Source organism: Erithacus rubecula (assembly GCF_903797595.1).
Source record: "Erithacus rubecula genome assembly, contig: scaffold_847_arrow_ctg1, whole genome shotgun sequence".
Classification (NCBI taxonomy): Eukaryota; Metazoa; Chordata; class Aves; order Passeriformes; family Muscicapidae; genus Erithacus; species Erithacus rubecula.
Genome location: NW_027635489.1, coordinates 1 through 27,846, shown reverse-complemented (window position 1 = coordinate 27,846; position 27,846 = coordinate 1). Strand labels below are relative to the sequence as shown.

The 27,846-nt window shown below is 58.5% G+C and overlaps 2 protein-coding genes and 1 long non-coding RNA gene across 7 annotated transcripts; all 3 read right to left on the bottom strand.

Annotated features, from left to right (window-relative positions):
* Positions 1–88: 88 nt before the first annotated feature.
* Positions 89–5,959, bottom strand: LOC306816725 (calsequestrin-1-like; the record flags this gene model as incomplete). The annotated part of the gene is made up of 12 exons (XM_079333158.1): positions 5,839–5,959; positions 5,502–5,750; positions 4,418–4,502; positions 3,424–3,524; positions 3,238–3,349; positions 2,668–2,741; positions 2,457–2,587; positions 1,170–1,215; positions 1,006–1,057; positions 825–925; positions 661–738; positions 89–331 (listed from the first exon to the last, which is right to left on the bottom strand). Exons 2-12 carry the CDS (start codon positions 5,739–5,741, stop codon positions 89–91), a joined length of 1,263 nt encoding a protein of 420 aa, XP_079189284.1. The 5' UTR covers positions 5,742–5,750; positions 5,839–5,959.
* On the bottom strand, positions 1,654–2,406 carry LOC306816728. The gene is made up of 3 exons (XR_013777767.1): positions 2,207–2,406; positions 1,828–2,173; positions 1,654–1,760 (listed from the first exon to the last, which is right to left on the bottom strand). It is a non-coding gene; the product is annotated as an uncharacterized lncRNA (long non-coding RNA).
* Positions 5,960–7,443: 1,484 nt separating the features above from the next.
* Positions 7,444–27,840, bottom strand: LOC306816726 (sodium/potassium-transporting ATPase subunit alpha-2). Of its 5 annotated transcripts, XM_079333159.1 has the most exons (19): positions 27,761–27,840; positions 27,547–27,681; positions 26,205–26,322; positions 25,014–25,282; positions 24,052–24,250; positions 23,224–23,333; positions 22,527–22,661; positions 21,742–21,931; positions 20,748–20,923; positions 19,856–19,992; positions 17,906–18,056; positions 16,577–16,745; positions 15,605–15,759; positions 14,749–14,872; positions 14,134–14,279; positions 11,443–11,573; positions 10,170–10,271; positions 8,983–9,074; positions 7,444–7,599 (listed from the first exon to the last, which is right to left on the bottom strand). In XM_079333159.1, exons 1-19 carry the CDS (start codon positions 27,788–27,790, stop codon positions 7,571–7,573), a joined length of 2,598 nt encoding a protein of 865 aa, XP_079189285.1. In that variant the 5' UTR covers positions 27,791–27,840; the 3' UTR covers positions 7,444–7,570. The 5 variants fall into 5 exon arrangements, with proteins under 5 accessions (XP_079189285.1, XP_079189286.1, XP_079189287.1 ...); XM_079333160.1 differs by lacking the exons at positions 25,014–25,282; positions 26,205–26,322; positions 27,547–27,681; positions 27,761–27,840 and adding an exon at positions 24,871–24,929; XM_079333161.1 differs by lacking the exons at positions 21,742–21,931; positions 22,527–22,661; positions 23,224–23,333; ... (3 more) ...; positions 27,547–27,681; positions 27,761–27,840 and adding an exon at positions 21,646–21,663.
* Between the last annotated feature and the right edge of the window lie 6 nt (positions 27,841–27,846).

The window sequence follows — 27,846 nt, the reverse complement described above, 5'->3', positions numbered from 1 at the left end:
ACTGTCATCATCATTGCCTTTGTTGTCACCATCAATGTCATCATCATCATTGTCTCCATCATCATCATCACCATCATCGTCGTCATTATCAGTTGTTGTCATTGTCATCATCATCATCGTTGTCATTGTCACCATCTTCGTCCTCATCGTCATTGTCATCATCGTCATCATCTTCATCCTCATCATCTTCATCACCATCGTCATCATCGCTGTCCCCAGTGTCCCCAGTGTCCCCAGTGTCCCCCTCCAGAACGTCCTCCAGCCACTCCAGCACCTCCTCAGGCCCCGGCAGATCGTCCTCGTCCTGCATGTCCAGCCACACGCTGCGGGCCTGGGGACACGGGGACATGGGGACATTGGGGACATGGGGTGACACAGGGTGACACAGGGTGTGGGGGACACTGTGATGGGGGTGACACTCACATGCTCAGTACCATTGACCACAGGGGTGACACCAGGGTGACACTAGGGGTCTCATTGGGGTGACACTGGGTGACACTCACGTGGTCAGTGCCATTGACCACTGGGGTGACACTGGGTGACTCTGAGTGACACTGGGTGACACTGGGGGTGCCATTGGGGTGACACTGGGGTGACACTCACGTGGTCAGTGCCATTGACCACTGGGGTGACACTGGGTGGCACTGGGGTGACACTCACGTGGTCAGTGCCATTGACCATGCCGAGCTGGGGCCGGGACAGGTCAATGTCGAAATTGTCCTCCCAGGAGGGGATGAGCTGGGGGAGGGGACAGGGGTGTCAGACCCCCCGGGGGGAGGGGACAGGGGGGTCCCTGTGTGTCCCCTCCCCCCAGGTTCCGGTACCATCGGGAAATCATCGGGGTCGATCCACAGGATGCTGAAGTCGGGATTGTCCCTCTTGTCCTGCGCCACCTCCCTCAGGATTTCCAGGAACTCGAACCCATCTGGGGGGAAGGGTCAGGGGGGATTCGGGGGGGCGGGACCCCCCCGGGACCCCCCCAATTCCCTTCCCGCCCCCCCTCACCGGGATCATCCCCCTCGGCGAAGGCCACGATGTGGATCCCGTCCGGGAGCTCCTGGGGGGACACGGGGGGGTCACAGTGACCGGGGGGTGTCCCCTGAGTGTCCCCAGGTGTCCCTCGAGCGCCCCCGAGTTTTGGGGGGCACCGGGACCCCCCCCACACTCACCCAGCTCTCGGACACGCTCTGAGCTTTGAGTTTCCGCAGAGTGGCCCTGGGGGGGTTTAGGGGGGGTGAGGGGCACCCCCAAATTTCAGCGCCCCCCAGGAGCCGCTGGACCCCCCTCCCGGGTGCTGCTGGGGAGGGGGGCTCAAATTGGGGGGGGGCAGCAGTTTGGGGGGTCAGAACAGCTGGGATTGGGGAGGGGGTGACAGGGATGAGCCCCCCCGTGTCCCTCCCCCCCCCCGAGGAGGGTCTCCGATGTCCCTCGGGATTGAGGCCGCGGCGGGGGGGGGGATGATCCGGGGGGGATTAAAGCTGCGGGAATCTCCCGGCAGCACCCGCGGCTTTAACCCTGCCCGGCTCGGGGGGGCTCGGCCGGGCCCCGACCCCCCCCCGGGACCCCCCCGGGACCCCCCTGGACCCCCAAACACCCCCCGAGGCAGCGCCGCCCCCCCAGAGCGGAGCTGGGGCCTCACAGAGTGGGGTCAGAGTGGGAAAAGGGTGAGGGGAGATGGGGGGAGAATCTGCTGTCACCATGGCAACCGGATCCCCATGGCAACCACATCCCCATGGCAACAGGATCCCCATGGTAACCATCTTCCGTGGCAACCACATCCCCATAGCAACCAAATCCCTATAGCAACCAAGTTGCCATAGCAACCACATCCCCATAGCAACCACATCCCCATAGCAACCATCTCCCCATGGCAACCTATACCTATGTGAATCATCTCCATGACAACCACATTGCCATGACAACCACCTCCCCATAACCATCACATGCCCAGAGCAGCCACATTCCCATGGCAACCAGTCCCCACGGCAACCACATCCTCACTTCAACCTGTCCCCATGGCAACCACCTCTCCATGGAAACTCCATCCCCATGGCAACCAGTCCCCATAGCAACTGGTCCCCATGGCAGCAGCCCATAGTAACCACATCCCCATAGCAACCACATTCTCATGGGAACCGTGTCCCCATAGAAACCACATCCCCATAGCAACCCCCTTCTCTCAGCATCCTGTCCCCATGGCAACCACCGCCCATAGCAACCACATCCCCATAGCATTCACATCCCATAGAAACCATATCCCCATAGCAACCCCCTCCTCTTGGCATCCTGTCCCCATAGCAACCACCTCCCATAGCAACCACATCCCCATAGCAACCACATCCCCATAGCAACCCCTTTCTCTCAGCATCCTGTCCCCATGGCAACCAGCCCCAGCAGTTCCCTGCTCCCCCCACCCCCAGGACCCCCAATTTGGGGTGGGGTCCCCCCGTTCCCACCTCTTGCTGCTCCCCAGGAACTCTGCGACCCCCGAGGGGTCCCCGGAGTCCCCCCAGAAGCTCCGGGGCTGCTCCAGGAAGGGCTCGTAGAGATCGACCTGGTTCAGCTTCATCCCCAACTCCTGAGCTGCCTGGGGGGATTTTGGGGGGTTTTGGGGGGGTCTCAGAGGGTCACCCAGCCCCCCCCCCCAAGGGGTGTCCCCCTCCTCACCTGGGGGTCGAAGGTGGCGAAGAAGAGGAGGGAGGGGTGGAAGCGCTGGGCGGCAGCGGAGAAGGACTGGAAGGCTGGGGGGGAACGGGGGGAACTGGGAATGGGAACTGGGAATGGGAGCTGGGAATGGGAACTGGGAATGGGAACTGGGAATGGGAACTGGGAATGAGAACTGGGAATGGGGAACTGGGATTGAGAACTGGGAATGGGGAACTGGGATTGGGAAATGGGATTGGGAACTGGGAATGGGGAACTGGGATTCGGATTGGAAATTTGGAACTGGGAACTGGTATGGGGGATTAAGAACTGGGAACTGGGAATTGGGTAATGGAATTGGGAATTTGGAACTGGGATTGGGAAATGGGATTGGGGATTGGGAATTGGGGACTGGGGAATTGGGGATTGTTGGTTGGGAAATGGGAATTGGGATTGAGGGCTGGGAATTGGGAATTGGGATTGGGGATTGACACAGGAGACACAGGTGACACACAGGTGACCCAGGTGTCCCAGGTGTCCCAGCTGTCCCAGGTGTCCCAGGTGTCCCCAGGTGTCCCCAGGTGTCCCACGCACTCTCCGAGTCCCGCCCCTCGAAGAACCCGATGACTTTGGGCTCCTCCTCGATGTCCCCGAAGTCCCGCAGCTGCTGCCCGGCTGCCACCACCTGCACGGGGGGGCCCAGCTCCTGGGGGGGCCCTGGGGGTCAATGACGATCTGGGGGGTCTCCCCGAGCCTCAGGGGGGTCTCTGGGGGTCTCACCTGGCTCAGGAATTCCAGCAGCGCCGCCGCCGCCAGCTCCCCCCGATATTCGGTCACGGCCGCGCCCCGCAGCAGCGCCAGGCGGGCGGGGCCGGCCAGCCCTGGGGCACGGGGGGAGGGGCACTCGGGGGGGGCACGGGGGGAGGGGGCACTCGGGGGGGGCACTGGGCACGGCCGGGGGGTCCCTGGGCCCGGTTTGGGGATCCCATGGGGTTTCTGGGTCCCATTTGTGGATCCTGGTGTCCGGTTTGGGGATCCCTGTGCCTGGTTTGGAGGTCCCTGGGTTTGATTTGGGGGTCCCTGTGCCTGGTTTGGAGGTCCCTGTGTCTGGTTTGGGGGTCCCTGAGCCCGGTTTGGGGGTCCCATGGGGTTCCTGGGAGATATTTGGGGGTCCCTGGGCCCGGTTTGGGGGTCCCATGGGGTTCCTGGGTCCCATTTGTGGATCCTGGTGTCCGGTTTGGGGATCCCTGTGCCTGGTTTGGAGGTCCCTGGGTTTGATTTGGGGGTCCCTGTGCCTGGTTTGGAGGTCCCTGTGTCTGGTTTGGGGGTCCCTGAGCCCGGTTTGGGGGTCCCATGGGGTTCCTGGGAGATATTTGGGGGTCCCTGGGCCCGGTTTGGGGGTCCCATGGGGTTCCTGGGTCCCATTTGTGGATCCTGGTGTCCGGTTTGGGGATCCCTGTGCCTGGTTTGGAGGTCCCTGGGTCTGGTTTGGGGGTCCCTGTGTCTGCTTTGGGGGTCCCATGGGGTTCCTAGGAGAGATTTAGGGGTCCCTGAGCCCAATTTAGGGGTCTCTCGGTCTGTTTTGGGGGTCCCTGTGTCTGGTTTGGGGATCCGGGATGTTCTCCATGCCCATTTTGGGGTGACCCACAAGACTCTGGAGGGGTCCCTGTGCCCATTTGGGGGTGTCCCTGTGCCCACCCGGGGTCCCGGGAGGTCCCGGGGGTCTCTGGGTGTCCCCGTGCCCCCCCGGGGGTCTCTGGGGGTCCCCCCGTACCCCATTCCTGTGCCAGCTCCGGGTCCCGCTCGGTGTCCACGAGGCCGAGCCCGACCCCGCGGGGCTCCAGCGCCTGCGCCACCAGCTGGGGGGGACACGGGGGGACACGGCTGGGGACCTGCCACCACCCTGGGTGTCCCCAGTGCCCCCCAGTGCCCCCCAGTGCCCCCCGATGCCCTCAATGTCCATCCTGTGACCCCCAGTGTCCTCCAGGCTCCCAGTCCCCTGTGCCCCCCAATGTCCCTTTTTGTCCCCCCAGTGTCCCCCACTGTCACCCACTGCCGTTCAGTGTCCCTCAGCGCCCCCCCCAGGTTCTCCTAGTTCCCTCCCAGTCCCTCCCAGTTCCCTCCCAGTGCTCCCAGTTCCCGCCTCTCCCTCCTCGGGCCGGTATCCCCGGGGCGCCACCGGAGCAGCGCCAGCACCGGGAAACATCTCGGGGTCCCCTCGTGTCCCCTCAGTGCCACCCCCAGTGCTCCCGGTGCCCTCCCAGTGTTCCCAGTGCCCTCCCAGTGTTCCCAGTGCCCTCCCAGTCCCTCCCAGTGCTCCCAGTGCTCATCTCCAGCGCCGCCAGCTCCTCCCGGTGTTCCCGGTTCGCAGGAGCAGCGCCAGCATCGGGAGCCCCACGGGGTCCCCTCGTGTCACCTCAGTGCCACCCCCAGTGCCCTCCCAGTGCTCCCAGTTCCCTCCCAGTGATCCCAGTGCCCTCCCAGTGCTTCCAGTGCTCTCAGTTCCCTCCCAGTGCTTCCAGTGCTCCCAGTTCCCACCTCTCCCTCCTCGGGCCGGTATCCCCGGGGCGCCACCGGAGCAGCGCCAGCACCGGGAAACATCTCGGGGTCCCTTTGTGTCCCCTCGGAGTCCCTTTGTGTCCCCTCAGTGTCACTCCCAGTGTTCCCAGTGCCCTCCCAGTGCTCCCAGTGTCCATATCCAGCGCAGCCAGCTCATCCCGGTGTCCCCGGTTCGCCGGAGCAGCGCCAGCACCGGGAGCCCCGCGGGGTCCCCTCGGGTCCCCTCAGTGCCTCCCCCAGTGCCCTCCCAGTTCCTCCCAGTTCCCTCCCAGTCCCTCCCAGTCCCTCCCAGTGCCCACCTCGAGCGCCGCCAGCTCCTCGGGCCGCTGTCCCCGGTCCCCGCTCCGCCGCAGCAGCGCCAGCACCGGGAAGCGCCGGCGCAGCTCGGGGAGGGTCGCGGGGGTCGCGGGCAGGACCCGGCTGCGCCCGTCCGGGAGAGGGAGGGGCAGGACGCCCCCGGGACCCCCCGGGACCCCCGGGAACAGCGACAGCAGCGACAGCAGCGACAGGAGCCACCGCCAGGGACACCGCGGGGACATCGGGGGACAGGGATGGACACACGGACACGGAGACGGGCGCAGGGATGGACACACGGACACGGAGATGGGCACGGGGACACGGATGGACACACGGACACGGGGATGGACACACGGACACCGAGTCACGGGGACACTGAGATGGACACGGGGACAGGGATGGGGACAGACGGACACGGAGGGGAATGGACACACGGAGAGAGGGACAGATGGACAGGCGGGGACGGACAGAGGCAGGGGACAGAGACACCCTGGGGACACACAGACCGTGGGGACAGACACACGGCCCCGGGTGACAGACAGACAGACAGCCGCCCCTGTGACACTCGGACGCAGCCCCGGGACAGGGACAAGGACGGACAGGACCCCCTTGGGGACACAGGGACAGTCGCAGCCACTTCCGGCCCCGGGGAGGGGACACGGCGGGGACAGACGGACACGGTGCCACCCCCTGGGTGACACTGCCCCACCCCCCGGTCCCAAATGTCCCCAAATATCCCCAAATATCCCCAAATACCCCAAAGTGTCCCCAAGTGTCCCCGATGTCCCCAAATGTCCCCAAATGGAGCCGGGAAAGAGGATCCGGGGGGGGGCTAAAAATAAGGGACAGGCCCTGGGGACACTTTGGGGACATTTTGGGGACATTTGGGGACAGGGGGGTGGGACAGGGTCTCGGGGTCTGGTCCGCTGGGGGGGTTGGGGATCCCCGGACGCTACTCGAGGGTTTTGGGGTGCCCGGGACCCCCAAATTCGGGGTGGGGGGTGCCAGGGACCCCCGAGTGTGGAATTGGAGTCCCCGGGACCGCTAATTTAAATTTAGGGAAAGTTCAGAGGAAAACTGGGGGAATTTGGGGGGAAATTTGGGGAAATTTGAGGGTAATTTTGGGGGGAGTTTGGTGGAAAATTGAGGGGATTGTGAGAGGAAATTTGGGGGGATTTTGAGCGGAAATTTGGGGGTAATTCGGGGGAAATTTGGAAGGAATTTGGGGACAATTCGGGGAAATTTGAGGGGATTTTGGAGGGAATTTGGGGGAAGTTTGGGGAAAATCTGGGGAAATGTAGGGGATTTGGGGAGAAATTTGTAGAGAATTTGGGGGGAATTTCGAGGAAAATTGGGGGGAATTTGGAGGAAAATTTGGGGAAAATTGGAGAGGAATTTGGGCAGAATTCAGGAGGAATTTGGGGAAATTTGGGGGGATTTTGGGAGGAATCTGGAGGGATTTTGGGGGATTTCGGGAAGAATCCGGGAGGATTTGGGGAGGAATCTGGAAGGAATTTCGGGGGATTTTGGGGGGGGTTTTGGGGGGATTTGGGGGTTTTTTTTGGGATATTTTGGAGGGAATCTGGAAGTATTTTGAGGGGATTTTGGAGGGAATTTGGGGGAATTTTGGGAAGAATCCGGGAGGATTCTGGAAGGAATCTGGAGGGATTTTGGGGAGAATTTGGGGGGATTTTGGGGAGATTTTGGAGGGAATTTGGGGGGATTTTGGAGGGAATTTGGGGGGATTTTGGGGGGATTTTGATGGCTCATGGTGGATCCGGGGATGCCCAGGAAAATTTGGGGGTTCATGTGGGGGTCATGGGACCATCAGCTACACCGGGGGGGTCCTTGGGATTTTGGGGACACCAAAGACACGGGGGGGGGAGGGACACAGAGCCCCCCCTTCCCCTCCCCCTCCCCTCCCAGTCCATCCCAGTACACGGCGGGGTTAAACTGGTTTATTGCTCTGCAGGGGGGGGGTCCGGGTGCCCCCCCAAATTCAGGGGGTCCCGACCCCCCCCGGGTTAGTATTGGGGTGCAGGAGGGGTCCGGGGGGGTCCCAAGGGGGGGATCAATAATAGGTTTCCTTCTCCACCCAGCCTGCAAAAAGGGGAGGGGGCTTCAGGGGGGGCGAAATGGGGGAGCCCCCACCCCAATTCCTTCATTCCCATCCCCCCAAAACCCTGCGGTGTTTTTTGGGGGTGCCCCCCCCCCTCGTTTTTATGGGGTTTTCCTTTTGGGGTTTGGTTCCTTCCCCTTTTTTTTGAGGTTTCCATTTATTGGGGTTTCTCCCATTTTTGGGGTTCTCATTTTTCTGGATTTTCGGTTCCCCCCCTCCATTTTTTGGGGTTCGCATTTTTCGAGTTACCCCTTTTTTTTTTTTTTTTTTTTTGTCCTCTTATTTTTGTTTTTCCTCGCTGTTTTTTTTCTTGTCGCCCCCATTTTTTAATGTCCTATTTTCTTCTCCCCCATTTTTCGGGGTGTCCCCCCCCCCATTTTTTGTTTCCCCCCATTTCTTTGTGTCCCATTTTCTTATCCCCCATTTTTTGGGGTCCCCCCATTTTCGGGGTCGCCCCTCATTTTTTGTTCCTCACTTTTTTTTGTTTCCCCCCAATTTTTTATTTCCCCCTTTTTTTTTTGTTATGTTTCCCCCCCCCATTTTTATGTTTCCCCCATTTTTTAGTGTCCCATTTTCCCATCCCCCGTTTTTTGGGGTCCCCCCGTTATTGGGATCCCCCCGTTTTTGGGGTCCCCCCCATTTTCCCATGCCCCGTTTTTGGGGTCCCCCCATTTTCCATGCCCCGTTTTTTGGGGTCCCATCCCCCGTTTTTTGGGGTACCCCCCATTTTCCCATGCCCCGTTTTTGGGGTCCCCCCATTTTCCCATGCCCCGTTTGTGGGGTCCCATCCCCCGTTTTTGTGGTCCCCCTGTTTTATGGGGTCCCCCCGTTTTTTGGGGTACCCCGTTTTTGGGGTCCCTCCCATTTTCCCATGCCCCGTTTTTGGGGTCCCATCCCGCGTTTTTTGGGGTACCCCCCATTTTCCCATGCCCCGTTTTTGGGGTCCCATCCCCCGTTTTTGTGGTCCCCCCCAGTTTTGGGGTACCCCCGTTTTTGGGGTCCCTCCCATTTTCCCATGCCCCGTTTGTGGGGTCCCATCCCCCGTTTTTGTGGTCCCCCTGTTTTATGGGGTCCCCCCGTTTTTTGGGGTACCCCCGTTTTTGGGGTCCCTCCCATTTTCCCATGCCCCGTTTTTGGGGTCCCATCCCCCGTTTTTTGGGGTCCCTCCCATTTTCCCATGCCCCGTTTTTGGGGTCCCCCGTTTTTGGGGTCCCTCCCATTTTCCCATGCCCCGTTTTTGGGGTCCCATCCCCCGTTTTTTGGGGTCCCCCCCCATTTTCCCATCCCCCGTTTTTGGGGTCCCAGCCCCCGTTTTTTGGGGTCCCCCCGTTTTTGGGGTCCCCCCGTTTTGGGGTCCCCCTCACCTCCGGGGTATCTCCTCAGGATCAGTTTCCGAACCTCGTCGTAGGCGAAGATCAGCAGGGAATAGGGGAAGGCGCAGAACCACCAGGTGACCCTGCCCAGAAACCCCAAAATTGGGGGACCCCAAACCTTGGGGGGGCTCAGATTTGGGGTGCGGGGTGGGATTTGGGGTGGGAGTTAGGATTTGGGGTTCAGGCTGAGATTTGGGGTACAGGTTGTATTTTGGGGTTCAGGCTGGGTTTGGGGGTGCAGGTTGGATTTGGGGTTCAGGTTGGATTTTAGGGTTCAGCCAGGATTTGGGGGTTCAGGTTGGATTTTGGGGTTCAGCCAGGATTTTGGGTTCAGCCAGGATTTTGGGGCTCAGCCAGAATTTTGGGGTTCATCCATGATTTTGGGGTTCAGGCCGAGATTTGGGGTTCAGGTTGGATTTGGGATTCAGGCTGGATTTTGGGGCTCAGCCAGGATTTGGGGTTCAGGTTGGATTTTAGGGTTCAGGTTGGATTTGGGGTTCAGGTTGGATTTAGGGTTCAGGCCGGGTTTTGGGGTGCAGTCAGGATTTTAGGGTTCCTCCATGACTTTGGGGCTCAGCCAGGATTTTGGGTTTCATCCATGATTTTGGGGCTCATCCATGATTTTAGGGTTCAGGCTGGATTTTGGGTTCAGGTTGGATTTGGGGCTCAGCCAGGATTTTGGGGTTCATCCAGGATTTTGGGGCTCAGTCAGGATTTTGGGGGTCATCCATGATTTTGGGGTGCAGCCAGGATTTTGGGGCTCAGGCTGGGATTTAGGGTTCAGGTTGGATTTGGGGGTTCAGGCTGGATTTTGGGGTTCAGGCTGGATTTTGGATGCAAGTTGGATTTAGGGTTCAGGTTGGATTTGGGGGTTCAGGCTGGATTTTGGGTGCAGGTTGGATTTAGTGTTCAGGTTGGATTTTGGGGCTCAGCCATGGTTTTGGGGCTCAGCCAGGATTTTGGGGTTCATCCATGATTTTGGGGTGCAGCCAGGATTTTGGGGCTCAGGCTGGGATTTAGGGTTCAGGTTGGATTTGGGGGTTCAGGCTGGATTTTGGGGTTCAGGCTGGATTTTGGGTGCAGGTTGGATTTAGTGTTCAGGTTGGATTTAGGGTTCATCCATGATTTTGGGGTTCATCCATGATTTTGGGGTGCAGCCAGGATTTTGGGGTTCTCACTTGAGGGGGTACATGCGCAGAGCCACCCCCATGCCCGGGCAGTAGGACAGGAACGCCGCCAGCGCCGTCTCCTCCAGCAGCCCAAAAATCAGGATCTTGTTCCTAAAAAATTGGGGAAATTTGGGGTGGGAAAGGTTTTGGGGGTTTTGGGGAGGAATTTTGGAAGGAGATTTGGGATTTTTTCGGGGTGTTTGGGGGCGATTCACTGGGGTTTTTGGGGGTGGGAGGGGTTTGGGGATTTTCTTTTTGTAGGGGCATTTGGGATTTTTAGGGCATTTGGGGATTTTTTGGGAGGGATTTTTGAGGGGTTTGGGGTATTTTGGGGTATTGGGGGTTGGAAAGATAGTAGGTTTTTATGGGGGTTTTGGAGGGAGATTTGGGAATTATTTGGGGTGTTTTAGGGGTTTTGGATCAGATTTTGGGATTTTTTTTGGGGTGTTCTGGCACACTTCATGCCCTGCTGAAAGGTGGAATTGAGGTGGACTTTAGGGGGAATTTTGGCTTGTTTTAAGTGGGACTTTGGGATGGAATTTTGGGTTGGGTTGGAGCTGGGATTTTGGTATATTTTGGGGTGTTTTTGGGGTGCTCTGTCGCACTTCATGCCCTGCTGGATGATGGAGTTGTGGTGGATTTTTGGGCTGGTTTCAAGTGGGATTTTGGGATGGTTTGGGGTGGAATTTTGGGGTGGGTTTGGATAGGATTTTTGGGGTGATTATGGGTGGGATTTTGGGGTTTTTTGGGGTGTTTTTGAGGTGTTTTTGGGGTGCTCTGTCGCACTTCATGCCCTGCTGGAAGACAGAGTTGTGGTGGATTTTTGGGCTGGTTTCAATTGGGATTTTGGGATGGTTTGGGGTGGGTTTGGGGAGGATTTTTGGGGGTGATTATGGGTGGGATTTTGGGGTTTTTGGGGTGTTTTTGAGGTGTTTTTGGGGTGCTCTGTCGCACTTCATGCCCTGCTGGAAGATGGAGTTGCAGTGGATTTTTGGGCTGGTTTCAAGTGGGATTTTGGGATATTTTGGGGTGGATTTGAGACAGGATTTTGGGGTGGTTTTGGGTAGGATTTTGGGGTGTTTTTGGGGTGTTTTTGGGGTGCTCTGTCACACTTCATGCCCTGCTGGAAGTTGGAGTTACAGTGGATTTTTGGGCTGGTTTCAATTGGGATTTTGGGACGGTTTGGGGTGGAATTTCCGGGTGGGTTTGAGATGAGATTTTGGGCTTTTTTGGGGGTGTTTTTGGGGGTGTTTTTGGGGTGTTTTGGGGTGCTCTGTCACACTTCATGCCCTGCTGGAAGACGGAGTTGCGGCGGGTCTTGCAGATGATGAGATCCGCCCACTGCACCACGACGATGCTGGCGAAGAAGGCGGTGTGGCACGTGAACTCCACCACCTTGCGCTGCTCGTACGTCTGGGAAAACGGGAGGGAAACGGGACTGAACCGGCAGGAAACCGGGAGGAAATGGGGAGGAAAGGGGAAGGGAAATGGGAGGAAACCGGGAGGAAATGGGGAGGGAAATGGGAGGAAATGGGGATGGAAACCGGGAGGGAAACGGGACTGAACCGGGAGGAAATGGGGATGGAAACTGGGAGGAAATGGGGAGGAAACCAGGAGGGAAATGGGACTGAACCGACAGGAAACCGGGAGGAAATGGGGAGGAAATGGGGAGGGAAACCGGGAGGGAAATGGGACTGAACTGGCAGGAAACCGGGAGGAAATGGGGAGGGAAATGGGAGGAAATGGGGATGGAAACCGGGAGGGAAACGGGACTGAACCGGGAGGAAATGGGGATGGAAACTGGGAGGAAATGGGGAGGAAACCAGGAGGGAAATGGGACTGAACCGACAGGAAACCGGGAGGAAATGGGGAGGGAAACCGGGAGGGAAATGGGACTGAACTGGGAGGAAACCGGGAGGAAATGGGGAGGAAATGGGGAGGGAAATGGGAAGAAATGGGGAGGGAAATGGGAGGAAACCGCCAGGAAAATGGGAGGGTAATGGGGAGGAAATGGGGAGGGAAACAGGAGGAAACCACCAGGAAAATGGGAGGAAACTGCCAGGAAACCAGGAGGAAATGGGGAGGGAAACAGGAGTGAACCAGGAGGAAATGGGGAGGAAACTGTCAGGAAACCAGGAGGGAACCAGGAGGGAACTGGGAGTGAACTGGGAAGAAATGGAGAGGAAACCAGGAGGAAATGGGGAGGGAAACGGGAGTGAACCAAGAGGAAACCACCAGGAAACTGGGAGGAAATGGGGAGGGAAATGGGAGTGAACCAGGAGAAAATGGGGAGGAAACTGCAAGGAAACCACCAGGAAACCACCAGGAAACCAGGAATGAACCAGGAATGAACCGAGAAGAAACCACCAGGAAACTGGGAGGGAAATGGGAGTGAACTGGGAAGAAACTGCCAGGAAACAAGGAGGAAATGGGGAGGAAATAGGGAGGGAAATGGGAGGAAACCAGGACAAAATGGGGAGGAAACTGGGAGGGAAATGGGAGGAAACCACCAGGAAACCAGGAGGGAACTACCAGGAAACCAGGAGGGAACCAGGGGGGAAACTGGGAGGGAAACAGGAGGAAATGGGGAAGGAACCAGGAGGGAAATGGGAATGAACTGGGAATGAGCAGGGGGGAAACTGGGAGGGAAGCACCGGAAAACCAGGAGGGAAACGGGAATGAACTGGGAGGAAATGGGGAGGAAATGGGGAGGGAAATGGGAGGAAACTGGGAGGGAAATGGGAGTGAACCTGGAGTGAATGAACCGGGAGGGAACCAGGAGGAAATCAGGAGTGAACGGAGAGGGAACCGGGAATGATCCAGGAGGGAAACAGGAGTGAACTGGGAGGGAACTGCCAGGAAACCGGGAGGGAAATATAAATGAACTGGGAGGGAAATGGGAATGAACTGGGAGGGAAACGGGAGTGAACTGGGAGGGAAACAGGAGTGAACTGGGAGGGAACCAGGAGAAAACCCCCAAGAAACTGGGAGAGAACCATGGGGGAAGCCAGAAGGGAAACAGGAATGAACCGGGAGTGAATGGGGATGAAATTGGGAGGAAACTGGAAATGAATGAGGAGGAAACCGCCAGGAAACCGGGAATGAACTGGGAGTGAACGAGGAGGAAACTGGGAGTGAACTGGGAGGAAACCGGGAGTTGGGGTGGAAATGGGGTGGGAATAATCGCATAAATGAGGTGGGAATGGAGAGAAAATGGGATGGAAATGGGACAGAAATGGGGTGGAAATAGAAAGGAAATAGATGTGTAACCAGTGTGTAACCAGTGTATAACCAGTGTGTAACTGGTGTGTAACCAGTGTGTAACCGGTGTATAACCAGTGTATAACCAGTGTATAACCAGTGTGTAACTGGTGTGTAACCGGTGTGTAACCAGTGTGTAACTGGTGTGTAACCAGTGTGTAACCGGTGTGTAACCAGTGTATAACCAGTGTGTAACCGGTGTATAACCAGTTTATAACCAGTGTGTAACTGGTGTGTAACCAGTGTGTAACCGGTGTATAACCAGTGTATAACCAGTGTGTAACTGGTGTGTAACCGGTGTGTGACCAGTGTGTAACTGGTGTGTAACCAGTGTGTAACTGGTGTGTAACCAGTGTGTAACCGGTGTGTAACTGGTGTGTAACCAGTGTGTAACTGGTGTGTAACCGGTGTGTGACCGGTGTATAACTGGTGTGTAACCAGTGTGTAACCAGTGTATAACCAGGGTGTAACCGGTGTATAACCAGTTTATAACCAGTGTGTAACTGGTGTGTAACCAGTGTGTAACCGGTGTATAACCAGTGTGCAACCGGTGTGTAACCGGTGTGTAACCAGTGTATAACCAGTGTATAACCGGTGTGTAACCGGTGTGTAACCAGTGTGTAACCAGTGTATAACCGGTGTGTAACCGGTGTGTAACCAGTGTGTAACCGGTGTGTAAGGGACGTGTAGGGCTGGTTTTCGGGTCCCTCACCCACTCCTGGCCGTAGGAATCCTCCAGATCGTTCTTGGAGCGATCGTCCCAGGCCAGGCGGATCCCCAGCAGCGTTCCCGGCAGGAACCCGTTCTCAGCCAGGATCACAAAGTACGTGAAGAACCCGCCCAGAGCCTGGATCATCCCTGGGGGTTTGGGATTGGGATTGGGATCAGAATCACGGGATTGGGATTGGGATCAGAACTATGGGATTGGATCAGAACTATGGGATTGGGATCACCCTCACTGACCTATCTGGCCGTAGGCCATGCTGATAAGTGACCCCTTAGTGACCCTGAGTGACCCTGAGTGACCCTGAGTGCCCCCTGACCGATCTGGCCGTAGGCCATGCTGATGAGTGACCCCTGAGTGACCCTGAGTGACCCCTGAGTGACCCCTGACCGATCTGGCCGTAGGCCATGCTGATGAGTGACTCCTGAGTGACCCCTGAGTGACCCCTGAGTGACCCCTGACCGATCTGGCCGTAGGCCATGCTGATGAATGACCCTGAGTGACCCCTGAGTGACCCTGAGTGACCCCTGACCGATCTGGCCGTAGGCCATGCTGATGAGTGACCCCTGAGTGACCCTGAGTGACCCCTGAGTGACCCCTGACCGATCTGGCCGTAGGCCATGCTGATGAGCCGCTCGTTGACCAGTTTGTCACTGCGCGGGTTCCGCGGTTGCCGTTTCATGATGTCGCTCTCGGCCGCCTCGTACGCCAGCGAGATGGCGGGGACCTGGGGGGACAGCGGGGTCACCCTGTGTCACCTAATGTCACCCAGTGCCACCCAGCGTCACCCTGTGTCACCCCTGTGTCATCCAATGTCACCCTGTATAATCCTGTGTCACCCTGTGTCACCTGGCATCACCCTGTGTCACCCTGTGTCACCCCTATGTCATTCTGTATCACCCCTGTGTCACCCAATGTCACCATGTATCACCTTGTGTCACCCCTGTGTCATCCAATGTCACCCAGTGTCACCCAGTGTCACCCTGTGTCACCCTGTGTCACCCAATGTCACCCTGTATCACCCAGTGTCACCCACAGTTACAGGTCATGGGATGGTGACAGTGCCAGGAACACGAGGATTTGGGGTCCCTGGGTGGATTTGGGTTCAGGGTGGATTTGGGATGGGTTTGGAGTGGGTTTGGGATAGGTTTGGGATAGGTTTGGGGTGGATTTAGGGCTGTCCCTCACCATGTCAGTGCCCAGGTCGATGCACAGGATGGTGACAGTGCCCAGTGGCAGCGGGATTTGGGGTGGATTTGGGATGGGTTTGTGGTGGATATGGGGTGGTTTGGGGTGGATTTGGGGTGGATTTGGGATGGGTTTGGGATGGGTTTGTGGTGGATATGGGGTGGTTTGGGGTGGATTTGGGGTGGATTTGGGATGGGTTTGGGATGGGTTTGTGGTGGATATGGGATGGATTTGGGGTGGATTTGGGGTGGTTTGGGGTCCCCTGTCTCACCATGTCGGTGCCCAGGTCGATGCACAGGATGGTGACAGTGCCCAGGGGCAGTGGGATGTTGGCGATGATGAAGAGCAGGAACGGGGTGATCTCGGGGATGTTGCTGGTCAGCGTGTAGGCGATCGACTTCTTCAGGTTATCGAAGATCAGGCGGCCTATGAGGGGACAGCGGTGTCCCCACATGTCCCCAAATGTCCCTAAATGTCCCCAGTGCCTCCAGTGCTGCCAATGTCCCCAATATCCCAAATAACCGAAATGTCCCCAATGTCCCCAGTGTCCCCAATAACCCAAATATCCACAATGTCCCTAAATATCCCTGATGTCCCCAATATCACATGCCTGCAATGTCCCCAATGCTCCCAATGTCCCCAATGCCCCAATGTCCCCAAAGTCCCCAAAGTCCCCAAAGTCCCCAGTGTCCCCAATGTCTCCAACATCCCTTAATGTCCCCAATGTTCCAAATGTCCCCAATGTCCCCCCACTGTCCCCAATGCTCCCAATGTCCTCAATGCCCCCAATATCCCCAAATTCTCCAACATCCTCAGTGTCTTCAATGTCCCCCCACTGTCCCCAATGATCCCAATGTCCTCAAGCCTCGCATCATTCCCAACATCCCCACTTCCCTGAGTGTCCCCAGTGTCCCCAAGACCCCCAACATTCCCAACATCCCCACTGCCCTGAGTGTCCCCAATGTCCCCAAGACCCCCAACATTCCCACATCCCCACTGCTCTAAGTGTCCCCAATGTCCCCAAGACCCCCAACATTCCCAACGTCCCCACTGCCCTGAGTGTCCCCAATGTCCCCAAGACCCCCAACATTCCCAACATCCCCACTGCCCTGAGTGTCCCCAATGTCCCCAACATCCCCAAATTCTTCAACGACTCCAGCATCCCTAAAGCCCCCAAAGTCCTCAGTGCCCCCAGTACCCCCCAGGTCCCCGATGTCCCCAGACCCCCGTGCGTGTCCCCGACCTTCCTCGACGCCGGTGACGATGGAGGCGAAGTTGTCGTCCAGCAGGATCATGTCGGCCGCCTGCTTGGACACGTCCGAGCCGGCGATGCCCATGGCGATGCCGATGTCCGCCTTCTTCAGCGCCGGAGAGTCGTTGACACCGTCACCTGTCACCGCCACGATGGCGCCCTGGGACAGCGGGGACAGCGGGGGATTGGGGGTATGGGGGCATAGGGACATTTGGGACATTGGGGGTATTGGGGGATTGGGGACATTGGGGGCATTGGGGGCATTGGGGACATTGGGGACATCGGGGACATTGGGGACATTGGGGGAACATATGGGGACATCTCGAGGCCACTGTCCCCTCACAGGCCTGATTGTTGATAACCTGTCACACAGGTGACACAGGTGGCAGTTGACACAGGTGACACAGGTGACAGGTGGCACAGGTAACACAGGTGACACAGGTGGCAGGTGGCAGGTGACACAGGTAACACAGGTGACACAGGTAGCAGGTGGCACAGGTGACAGATGACAGGTAACACAGGTGGCAGGTGACACAGGTAACACAGATGATCCAGTTGACAGGTCACAGGTTACACAGATTACAGGTGGCACAGGTGACACAAGTGACACAGGTGACTGGTGACAGGTGGCACAGGTGACACAGGTGTCAGGTGGCACAGGTAGCACAGGTGACAGGTAACACAGGTGACACAGGTGACAGGTGGCAGGTGGCAAGTGTCAGGTAACAGGTGTGAGGTGTCAGGTAACTGGTGTCAGGTGTCAGGTGACAGGTGTCAGGTGTCAGGTGACAGGTAACACAGGTAACACAGGTGCCAGGTGCCAAGTGCCAGGTATCACGTGTCAGGTAACACAAGTGTCAGGTGTCAGGTAACACAGGGACAGGTGTCAGGTAACACAGGTGACAGGTGCCAGGTGACACAGGTGTCAGGTAACACAGGTGCCAGGTGTCAGGTGTCAGGTGACACAGGTGTCAGGTAGCACAGGTGCCAGGTGTCAGGTGTCAGGTGGCACAGGTGTCAGGTATCAGGTGCCAGGTGTCAGGTGCCAGGTGTCAGGTGCCAGGTGTCAGGTGCCAGGTGCCAGGTGTCAGGTGACAGGTGACACAGGTGTCAGGTATCAGGTGCCAGGTGTCAGGTGTCAGGTGACACAGGTGTCAGGTAACACAGGTGCCAGGTGTCAGGTGTCAGGTGCCAGGTGTCAGGTGGCACAGGTGTCAGGTGGCACAGGTGTCAGGTGCCAGGTGTCAGGTGCCAGGTGTCAGGTGGCACAGGTGTCAGGTGTCAGGTGACACAGGTGACAGGTGCCAGGTGCCAGCTCACCTGCCGCTGGCAGCCCTCCACGATGATGAGTTTCTGCTGGGGGGACGTGCGTGCGAACACGATCTCGGTGTGGTTGCGCAGGATCTCGTCCAGCTGCTCCGAGCTCATGTCCTTCAGGTCTGAGCCGTGCACCACGCACGCCTTGGCCTCCCTGGGGGGCAGCACCCCAAAACTGGCTCCAGCACCCCAGCACCGGCTCCAGCACCCCAAAACTGGCTCCAGCACCCCAACACCGGCTCCAGCACCCCAAAACTGGATCCAGCACCCCAAAACCGGCTCCAGCACCCCAGCACCGGCTCCAGCACCCCAAAACTGGATCCAGCACCCCAACACTGGCTCCAGCACCCCAACACTGGCTCCAGCACCCCAAAACTGGATCCAGCACCCCAAAACCGGCTCCAGCACCCCAACACCGGCTCCAGCACCCCAAAACTGGATCCAGCACCCCAACACCGGCTCCAGCACCCCAACACCGACTCCAGCACCCCAAAACTGGATCCAGCACCCCAACAACGGCTCCAGCACCCCAAAATCAGCTCCAGAACCCCAAAACCGGCTCCAGCACCCCAAAACCGGATCCAGCACCCCAAAACCAGATCCAGCACCCCAAAACCGGCTCCAGCACCCCAGCACCGGCTCCAGCACCCCAACACCAGGTCCAGCACCCCAAAACCGGATCCAGCACCCCAAAACCGGCTCCAGCACCCCAAAACCGGATCCAGCACCTCAAAACCGGATCCAGCACCCCAAAACCAGATCCAGCACCTCAAAACCAGATCCAGCACCCCAACACCAGATCCAGCACCCCAAAACTGGCTCCAGCATCCCAAAATCAGCTCCATCACCCCAAAATCGGATCCAGCACCCCAAAACCAGATCCAGCAACCCCAAAATTCCTGGGAACCCCCTCCTGGGGTCCCCAAATCCCCTCAGCTTCTCTTGCCTGGCTCACTTGGGGTTCTCCAGTCTCACCTGAGTCTCACCTGTGATTGTTCAGCTCCCCTAAGGTTCTCCCTGGGGCTCACTTGGGGTCTCTTGGCATTCCTTTGGGGCTCACCTGGAGCACACCTGGAGCTCACCTGGCTCACCTAGGGTTCCCCTGGGGTTCCCCTGGATCATCTGGGGCTCACCTGGAGCTCACCTAGGGGTTCACCTGGCTCACCTGGGTTTCACCTGGGGCTCACCTGGGGCTCACCTGGAGCTCACCTGTCTCACCTGGTGTCCCTGTCTCACCTGGTGTCCCCTGTCTCACCTGGTGTCCCCTGTCTCACCTGTCTCACCTGTCTCACCTGGAGGGTCTCACCTGTCTCACCTGGTGTCCCCTGTCTCACCTGGTGTCACCTGTCTCACCTGGGGTTTCCACCTGTCTCACCTGTGGTCTCACCTGTCTCACCTGGGGTTCCCCTGTCTCACCTGTCTCACCTGTCTCACCTGGGGTTCCCTGTCTCACCTGGGGTTCCCCTGTCTCACCTGTCTCACCTGTCTCACCTAGGGTTTCCTGTCTCACCTGTCTCACCTGTGGTTCCCCTGTCTCACCTGTCTCACCTGTCTCACCTGGGGTTCCCTGTCTCACCTGGGGTTTCCTGTCTCACCTGGGGTTCACCTGTCTCACCTGGGGTTCACCTGTCTCACCTGGGGTTCCCTGTCTCACCTGGGGTTCACCTGTCTCACCTGGGGTTTCCTGTCTCACCTGTCTCACCTGGGGTTCACCTGGGGTTCACCTGTCTCACCTGGGGTTTCCTGTCTCACCTGTCTCACCTGTCTCACCTGGGGTTCCCCTGTCTCACCTGTCTCACCTGGGGGTTCCCTGTCTCACCTGGGGTTTCCTGTCTCACCTGTCTCACCTGGGGTTCCCTGTCTCACCTGGGGTTCATCTGTCTCACCTGGGGTTCCCCTGTCTCACCTGGGGTTTCCTGTCTCACCTGTCTCATCTGGGGTTTCCTGTCTCACCTGGGGTTCACCTGGCTGACAGGGATGTTGAGCCGTGCCGCGATGTCCTCCACGGTCTCGTTGCCCTCGGAGATGATGCCGACGCCTTTGGCGATGGCCTTGGCCGTGATGGGATGGTCACCGGTCACCATGATCACCTGGGGGACACTGTCAGCACCTGGGGACACCTGGGGACAGCTGGGGACAGCTGGGGATAACTGGGGACAGCTGGGGACAGCTAGGAATAACTGGGGACACTGGGAACACCTGGGGACACTGGGAACACTGGGGGACACCTGGGGACACTGGGGGACACCTGGGGACAGTGGAGACACCTGGGGACACTGAGGACACTGGGGGATACCTGGGGACACTGGGGGATACCTGGGGACACCTGGGGACACCCCAAAATGCAGGAGGCCACCAGGGAGATGGGGACATGGGGGGACAGGTGATGTCTGAGGAGTTTTGGGGTCCGGGTGCATCAAGGGGGGTTTGGGGGTCTTGGTTTGGCTCAGGGAGGGTTTGGGGGATCCAGGTGGGTTTTGGGGGGTCCCGGCTGGGCTCAGGGAGGGTTTGGGGGTCCGGGTGTGTTTGGGGGGTCCCGGGCGGACTCAGGGGATCTGGGGGTCCCGAGTTGGCTCAGGGAGAGTTTGGGGGGTCTGGATGTGTTTAGGGGGGTCCCGGGTGGGCTCAGGGAGGGTTTGGGGGTCCCGGGTGGATTTCGAGGGGTCCCGGGAGGGCTCAGGGGATCTGGGGGTCCCGGGTGGATTTCGGGGGGTCCCGGGTGGGCTCAGGGGATCTGGGGGTCCCAGGTGGGTTTCGGGGGGTCCCGGGTGGGCTCAGGGGATCTGGGGGTCCCGGGTGGGTTTCGGGGGGTCCCGGGCGGGCTCAGGGGATCTGGGGGTCCCACCTTGATGCCCGCACTCCGGCACTTGCCCACGGCATCGGGCACGGCGGCGCGGGGGGGGTCGATCATGGACATGAGCCCCACGAAGCAAAGATCGCTCGTGGGGAAATTCACCTCGTCAGCATCGAAACGGAACCCCCGGGGAAACTTGTCCGGGGGCAGGTACAGGTGACAGAACCCTGGGGACACCGGGGGGGGGACACTGAGACTCCAGAGGGACCCCCAGAAACTTGTCCGGGGGCAGGTACAGGTGACAGAACCCTGGGGACACCGGGGGGGGACACTGAGACTCCAGAGACACCCCCAGGAACCGCGGGAGACCCCACAGAGACCCCCAGGAATGTCTGTACAGGTGACAGAACCCCGGGGACATGATGGGGACACTGAGACCCCAGGGACACCCCCAGGAACCCCACAGAGACCCCCAGGAATTTCTCCGGGGGCAGGTACAGGTGGCAGAACCTTGGGGACACCGCAGGGACACTGAGACCCCAGGGACACCCCCAGGAACCGCGGGGGACCCCACAGAGACCCCAGGAATGTCTGTACAGGTGGCAGAACCCTGGGGACACCGCAGGGACACTGAGAACCCCGAGGGACCCCCAGAATTTTCTGTACAGGTGACAACCCTGGGGACAGCTGGGGCCGGGGGCTGCAGCCCCCTGGGAATCACCGTGACTCCCCCAGATGTACCCAGGACCCCCCAGAACCCAAACCCAGAGCCCCCCCTCCACCAGGTAGGGATCCTTAACAACTCCTCCTAATCCAGGTTCTACTCCCCAAATCCCCACGGGGACCCCCAAATCTCCCTCAGGACACCCCCAGCCCCCTGATCACACCCAGGACCATCCCTCCATCCCCCAGCCATACCAAGGACCTTCTCCCCAGCCCCCAGCCATACCCAGGACCCTCTCCCCGAGCCCCCAGCCGTACCCAGCACCCTCTCCCCCAGCCCCCAGCCATACCCAGCACCCTCTCCCCCGGCCCCCAGCCGTACCCAGCACCCTCTCCCCGAGCCCCCCCAGCTCCAGGTATGCGTTCTGGAAGGCCTCTCGCATCTCCTGGTCGAGGGGCTGCTCCTGGCCCTGCAGGAGGATGCGGGAGCAGCGGTCCAGGATGCGCTCGGGGGCTCCCTTCATCACCAGCAGGTAGCCCTGGGGGTCCTCCTCGCGCTCGTGGATGGACAGCTGGGCAAGGGACAGGGGACAGCGGGGTCACAGACTGCGGGCAGGGCGGGGACACACCCGCAGGCAGCCCGGTGTCACCTCAGTGTCACCTGCACAGTGCCTGGAGTCACTCAGTGTCACCTGTATACTGCCTGGTGTCACCTCAGTGTCACCTGCACACTGCCTGGAGTCACTCAGTGTCACAAACACACTGCCTGGTGTCACCCTCAGTGTCACCTGCACAGTGCCTGGAGTCACCCAGTGTCACACACACACCGCCTGGTGTCACCTCAGTGTCACCTGCACACTGCCTGGAGTCACCCAGTGTCACCTGTATACTGCCTGGTGTCACCCAGTGTCACACACACTGCCTGGAGTCACCCAGTGTCACACACAGACTGCCCAGTGTCACTCAGTGTCACACACACACACTCCCTGGTGTCACCCAGTGTCACACACACTGCCTGGAGTCACCCAGTGTCACCCACACACCGCCTGTTGTCACCAATGTCACCCCAGCGTTATGTACAGTCCTACTGGGAGTACCCAGTGTTCCCAGTGCCACTCTCCCAGTGTCCCCAGTGTCCCCAGTTCCCTATCCCAGTGTCCCCAGCACCTGGTACTTGTTGGTGGAGTTGAAGGGGATCTCGGTCACTTTGGGGTTGCGGTCTCGCATTCTCTTCACGGAGCCGCACGACAGTTGGATGCACTTGAGCAGCGCCGACTCGGACGCGTCCCCGGCCGTGTCGCGCTGCGGGCGGGGACAGTGCGGTGGCACCGGGGCTCGGGGGCTGTCCCCTCCGCGGGGCTGGGGGAGCTGTCCCCTCCCCGGGGTTCGGGGGTCCCTGTCCCCTCCATAGGGCTCGGGGGCTGTCCCCTCCATAGGGCTCGGGGGCTGTCCCCTCCCCGGGGATCGGGGCATTGTCCCCTCCACGGGTCTCGGGGGGTTGTCCCCTCCCGCGGAGCTTGGGGTCTGTCCCCTCCCCCGGGGCTCAGGGGGTCCCTGTCCCCTCCACAGGGCTCGGGGGCTGTCCCCTCCACGGGGCTCGGGGGGTTGTCCCCTCCCGCGGAGCTTGGGGTCTGTCCCCTCCACCGGGGCTCAGGGGGTCCCTGTCCCCTCCCCCGGGGCTCGGGGGGTTCCTGTCCCCTCCCCGGGGTTCGGGGGCTGTCCCATCCACATGGTTCAGGGGGCTGTCCCCTCTCCCGGAATTCGGGGGGGTCCCTGTCCCTTCCCCCGAGATCGGGGGTCCCTATCCCCTGCCCCGGAGCTCGGGGGTCCCTGTCCCCTCCACGGGGCTCGGGGACCCCCTGACCTTGGAGATGGAGACGTTCTCCTGGCCCGGCTTGAACACGGCGCGGTTGCAGAGCCCCGCGATGCGCGCCAGCGCCGCCCAGGTGGGAGAGCGCTTGTCAAAGGTGGCACCTGGGGACACGGGGCAGCGTCAGGCCACGCCCAGTGCCACCAGTGCCACCCACTGACCACCTCAGCGACACTCACTGACCACCCCGGTGTCACCTGGGCCACCCAGGTGTGCAAGCACTTGTCAAAGGCTTGGGGTTCTGGGGGATTGGGGTTCCAGGGGATTTGGGTACTGAGGTTCCAGAGGATTTGGGTTCCAGGGGATTTGGGGTTCCAGGGGATTTGGGGTTCCAGGGGATTTGGATTCCAGGAAATTGAGGTGTCTGGTGATTGGGGCTCCAGGGGATTGGGGTTTTGAGGGATCAGGGTTCCAGGAGATTGGAGTTCCAGGAGGATTAGGGTCCAAGAGCATTTGGGTTCCAGGGGATTTGGGTTCCAGGGGGATTTGGGTTCCAGGGGATCGGGGTTCCAGGACATTGGAGTTCCAGGGGATCAGGGTTCCAGGAGATTGGGGTTCCAGGACGATTAGGGTCCAAGAGCATTTGGGTTCCAGGGGATTGGGGTGTTGGGGGTTCAGGGTTCCAGGGGATTGGAGTTCCAGGGGATTTGGGTTCCAGGGGATCGGGATTCCAGGAGATTGGGGTTCCAGGGGGATCAGGGTCCCAGAGCATTTGGGTTCCAGGGGATTGGGGTTCCAGGGGGATCAGGGTCTCAGAGCATTTGGGTTCCAGGGGATTGGGGTGCTGGGGGCACTGGGGATCTTGGGGTGCCCCCCACGCACCTGACTGGTCCTCGGTGGTGTCGGCCTCGTGGATCTGGTTGTCGAACCACATGTGGGCCACGGTCATGCGGTTCTGGGTCAGGGTCCCGGTCTTGTCGGAGCAGATGGTGGAGGTGGAGCCCAGAGTCTCCACGGCCTCCAGGTTCTTCACCAGGCAGTTCTTGCGCGCCATGCGCTTGGCAGTGAGCGTCAGGCACACCTGGGGGGCACCCCGGGGTGTCACGGGGGGTGGGACCCCCGGTATGGGGTGACCAGGCCCCCTACAGCACCCCAAAACTGAACCCAGAACCCCACAATGTGCCCTTGGGAAGCCCTCAACACCTGATCCCCATTATTTACCACCTGGGCATCAGGGTCAGGCACATCTGGGGGAACCCAAGGGTGTCACGGGGGGTGGGACCCCCGGTATGGGGTGCACAGGCCCCCTATAGCACCCTAAAAGTGAGTCCAGTGCCCCATAGCCCCCTACCAGAGCCCCTCCCACTGTGATGGTGGCCAGCACCCACTGGGGCAAACTAGCCATGATGATGCCCATGAGGAAGATGATGGTGTAGCCCCCCAATAATGCCTCTATTGCACTCCCAGTGCCCTCCCAGTGCTCCCAGTTCCTTCCCAGTGCTCTCCCAGTGCTCCTCCTTTCAATGTAATAGTGGCCAGCAGCCCCTGGGGCACGTTGGCCACGATGATGCCCATGAAGAAGATGATGGTGTAGCTCCCCAGTAATGCCTCCAATGCCTCATATTCCCCTCCCAGTGCCCTCCCAGTGCCCTCCCAGTGCCCTCCCAGTCCCCTCCCAGTACTCCCATTTCTCCCCCTCACTGTGACGGTGGCCAGCAGCCCCTGGGGCACGTTGGCCACGATGATGCCCATGAGGAAGATGATGGTGGAGCTCCCCAATAGTGCCCCAGTGCCTCATATTCCCCTCCCAGTGCCCTCCCAGTACTCCCATTTGTCCCCCTCACCGTGACGGTGGCCAGCAGCCCCTCGGGCACATTGGCCACGATGATGCCGATGAGGAAGATGACGGCCTCGAGCCAGGTGTAGCCGAGGATGAGGGAGAGGATGAAGAAGGAGAGGCCGAGGAACACGGCCACGCCGGTGATGAGGCGGATGAAGTGCTCGATCTCCATGGCGATGGGCGTCCGGCCCACCTCCAGCCCCGAGGCCAGCGACGCGATCCTGCCCATCACCGTCCGGTCGCCCGTGGAGATGACGATGCCCCGCGCGGTGCCTGGGCAGGACGGTGACAAACGGGTGACAAACGGGTGACAAACGGGTGACAAACGGGTGACAAAGTGTAATGGTGATGGTGTTGCAACAATTAGTTGATGGTTATAGGGAGTTTCTTCTGTTTTCGCTTGGAGTCAGGATTAAAAGCGGATTAAAAATCCATTATAAATGGATTTTCTCGTGTTCGGGTTTATCTAAATCTAAACCTAATCTAAATCTAAATCTAATGTAAATGTAAATGTAAATGCAAATCTAAATCTAAATCTAGATCTAAATCTAAATCTAAATCTAAATCTAAATCTAATGTAAATCTAAATCTAAGTCTTATCTAAATCTAAATCTAATGTAAATGTAAATCTAATCTAAATCTAATTCTAATCTAAAACTAAATTTAAATCTTATCTAAATCAAAATCTAAGTTTCATCTAAATCTAAATCTAAATCTCATCTAAATATTATCTAAATCTAAATTTAAATCTTATCTAAATCTAAGTTTTATGTAAATCTAAATCTAAATCTAAATCTAAATCTAAATCTAAATCTAGAACTTATCTAAAGTACAGAAAGTTCAGTAGCATTGGGTCTAGGTGGCATTTTTTAAATTGGATAGAAAAATCTCACATTGCAGGTCAGGGGTGTTTGGTTACTGGGTTAAAAGTAAAAATAATTTCGGTGGCTTTTCTTAATTGGAGAAACTGGGCTTAAAAGGTCTTGTAGAGAGAGAAAAACTTCAAGTTCCTTCTAGAGAGAAAAACTAAATTTTTCACTTATTAGCTAGAGAAACTGCAGAAGTCACGCTCTGTGAGACTGCAATATAAACAATAATTAACAAACATCTGAGCTCGAACACCAAATTCCATTTCCTGAGCTTTGAATCCTGACTCTGGCAGAAGAAAAAGGAGATGAACGTGATGGGTGCCCACCTTCAACGCAGTTGGTGGAGAAGAAGCAGATGTTCCGCGTCTCCAGAGGGTTCTCGTGCGTGAACTCTGGGGAGCGCGTCTGCGGCTCCGACTCCCCCGTCAGAGACGAGTTGTCCACCTGGAAATGGGGGGACTCAGTGGGATTTGGAGTACGGGGGTAAGGGTGGGTTTGGGGAGGTGGGAGGGGTTGGGTGGGATGGGTGGGAGTGGGTAGGACGGGTGATGTGAGTGAGTTTGGCTGAGTTGGGTTGGAATGAGTTGAATTGGGTTGGGGTGGGTTGGGTTGGTTGGATTGGGTTGGGTTGGGTTGGATCAGGTTGAGTTGTGTTGGGTTGGATTGAGTTGGGTTGGGTTGGACTGGATTGGGTTGGATTTGGTGGGGTTGGATTGGGTTGGATTGAGTTGGGTTGGGTTGGACTGGATTGGGTTGGATTTGGTGGGGTTGGATTGGGTTGGATCAGGTTGAGTTGGGTTGGGTTGTGTTGGGTTGGATTGAGTTGGGTTGGGCTGGACTGGATCAGGTTGGATTTGGTGGGGTTGGGTTGGATTGAGTTGAGTTGGGTTGGGTTGGTTTGGGTTGGGTTGGAGTGAGTTGAGTTGGGTTGGTTGGATTGGGTTGAGTTGGGTTGGGTTGGGTTGGTTTGGTTTGGGTTGGGTTGAATTGAGTTGAGTTGGGTTGGATTGGATTGGATTGGATTGGATTGGATTGGATTGGATTGGATTGGATTGGATTGGATTGGATTGGATTGGATTGGATTGGATTGGATTGGATTGGATTGGGTTGGGTGGGGTCGGATTGAGTTGAGTTGGGTTGGGTTGGGTTGGGTTGGGTTGGGTTGAATTGGGTTGGACTGGATTGGGTTGGATTTGGCCGGGTTGGATTGAGTTGGGTTGGGTTGGATCGGGTTGGATTTGGTGGGGTTGTGTTGGGTTGGATTGGGTTGGGTTGAATCAGGCTGAGTTGGGTTGGGTTGGTTTGTCCCTGATGTCCCCAGTGTCCCTAGTGTCCCTAGTGTCCCCACAGTCCCCACTGTCCCCAGTGTCCCCATGTCTCCAGTGGCCCCAGTGTCCCCAGTGTCCTCATGTCCCCAGTGTCCCCAGTGTCCCCATGTCCCCACGTCCCCAGTGTCCCCACAGTCCCCACTGTCCCCCGTGTCCCACTGTCCCCAGTGACCCCCAGTGTCCCACAGTCCCCAGTGTCCCAGTGTCCCCAGTGTCCCCATGTCCCAGTGTCCCCACAGTCCCCAGTGTCCCAGTGTCCCACTGTCCCCAGTGACCCCCAGTGTCCCACAGTCCCCAGTGTCCCAGTGTCCCCAGTGTCCCCATGTCCCAGTGTCCCCACCTTGCAGCCGTGGGAGGAGATGATCCGCATGTCCGCGGGCACTCTGTCCCCGCCCTTCACCTCCACCAGGTCCCCGACCACGACGTTCTCAGCGTTGATCTGGATCTTCTCGCCCTCGCGGATCACCAGCGCTTGCTGGGGGGCACCAGGCACCTCAGGGGGTGCCCACCCCCCCGGGACCCCCTCGGGACCCCCTGGGACCCCCCCCGCGCACCTGGGGCACCATGTTCTTGAAGGAGTCCATGATCTTGGAGCTCTTGGCCTCTTGGTAGTAGGAGAAGCAGCCGGTGACGATGACGA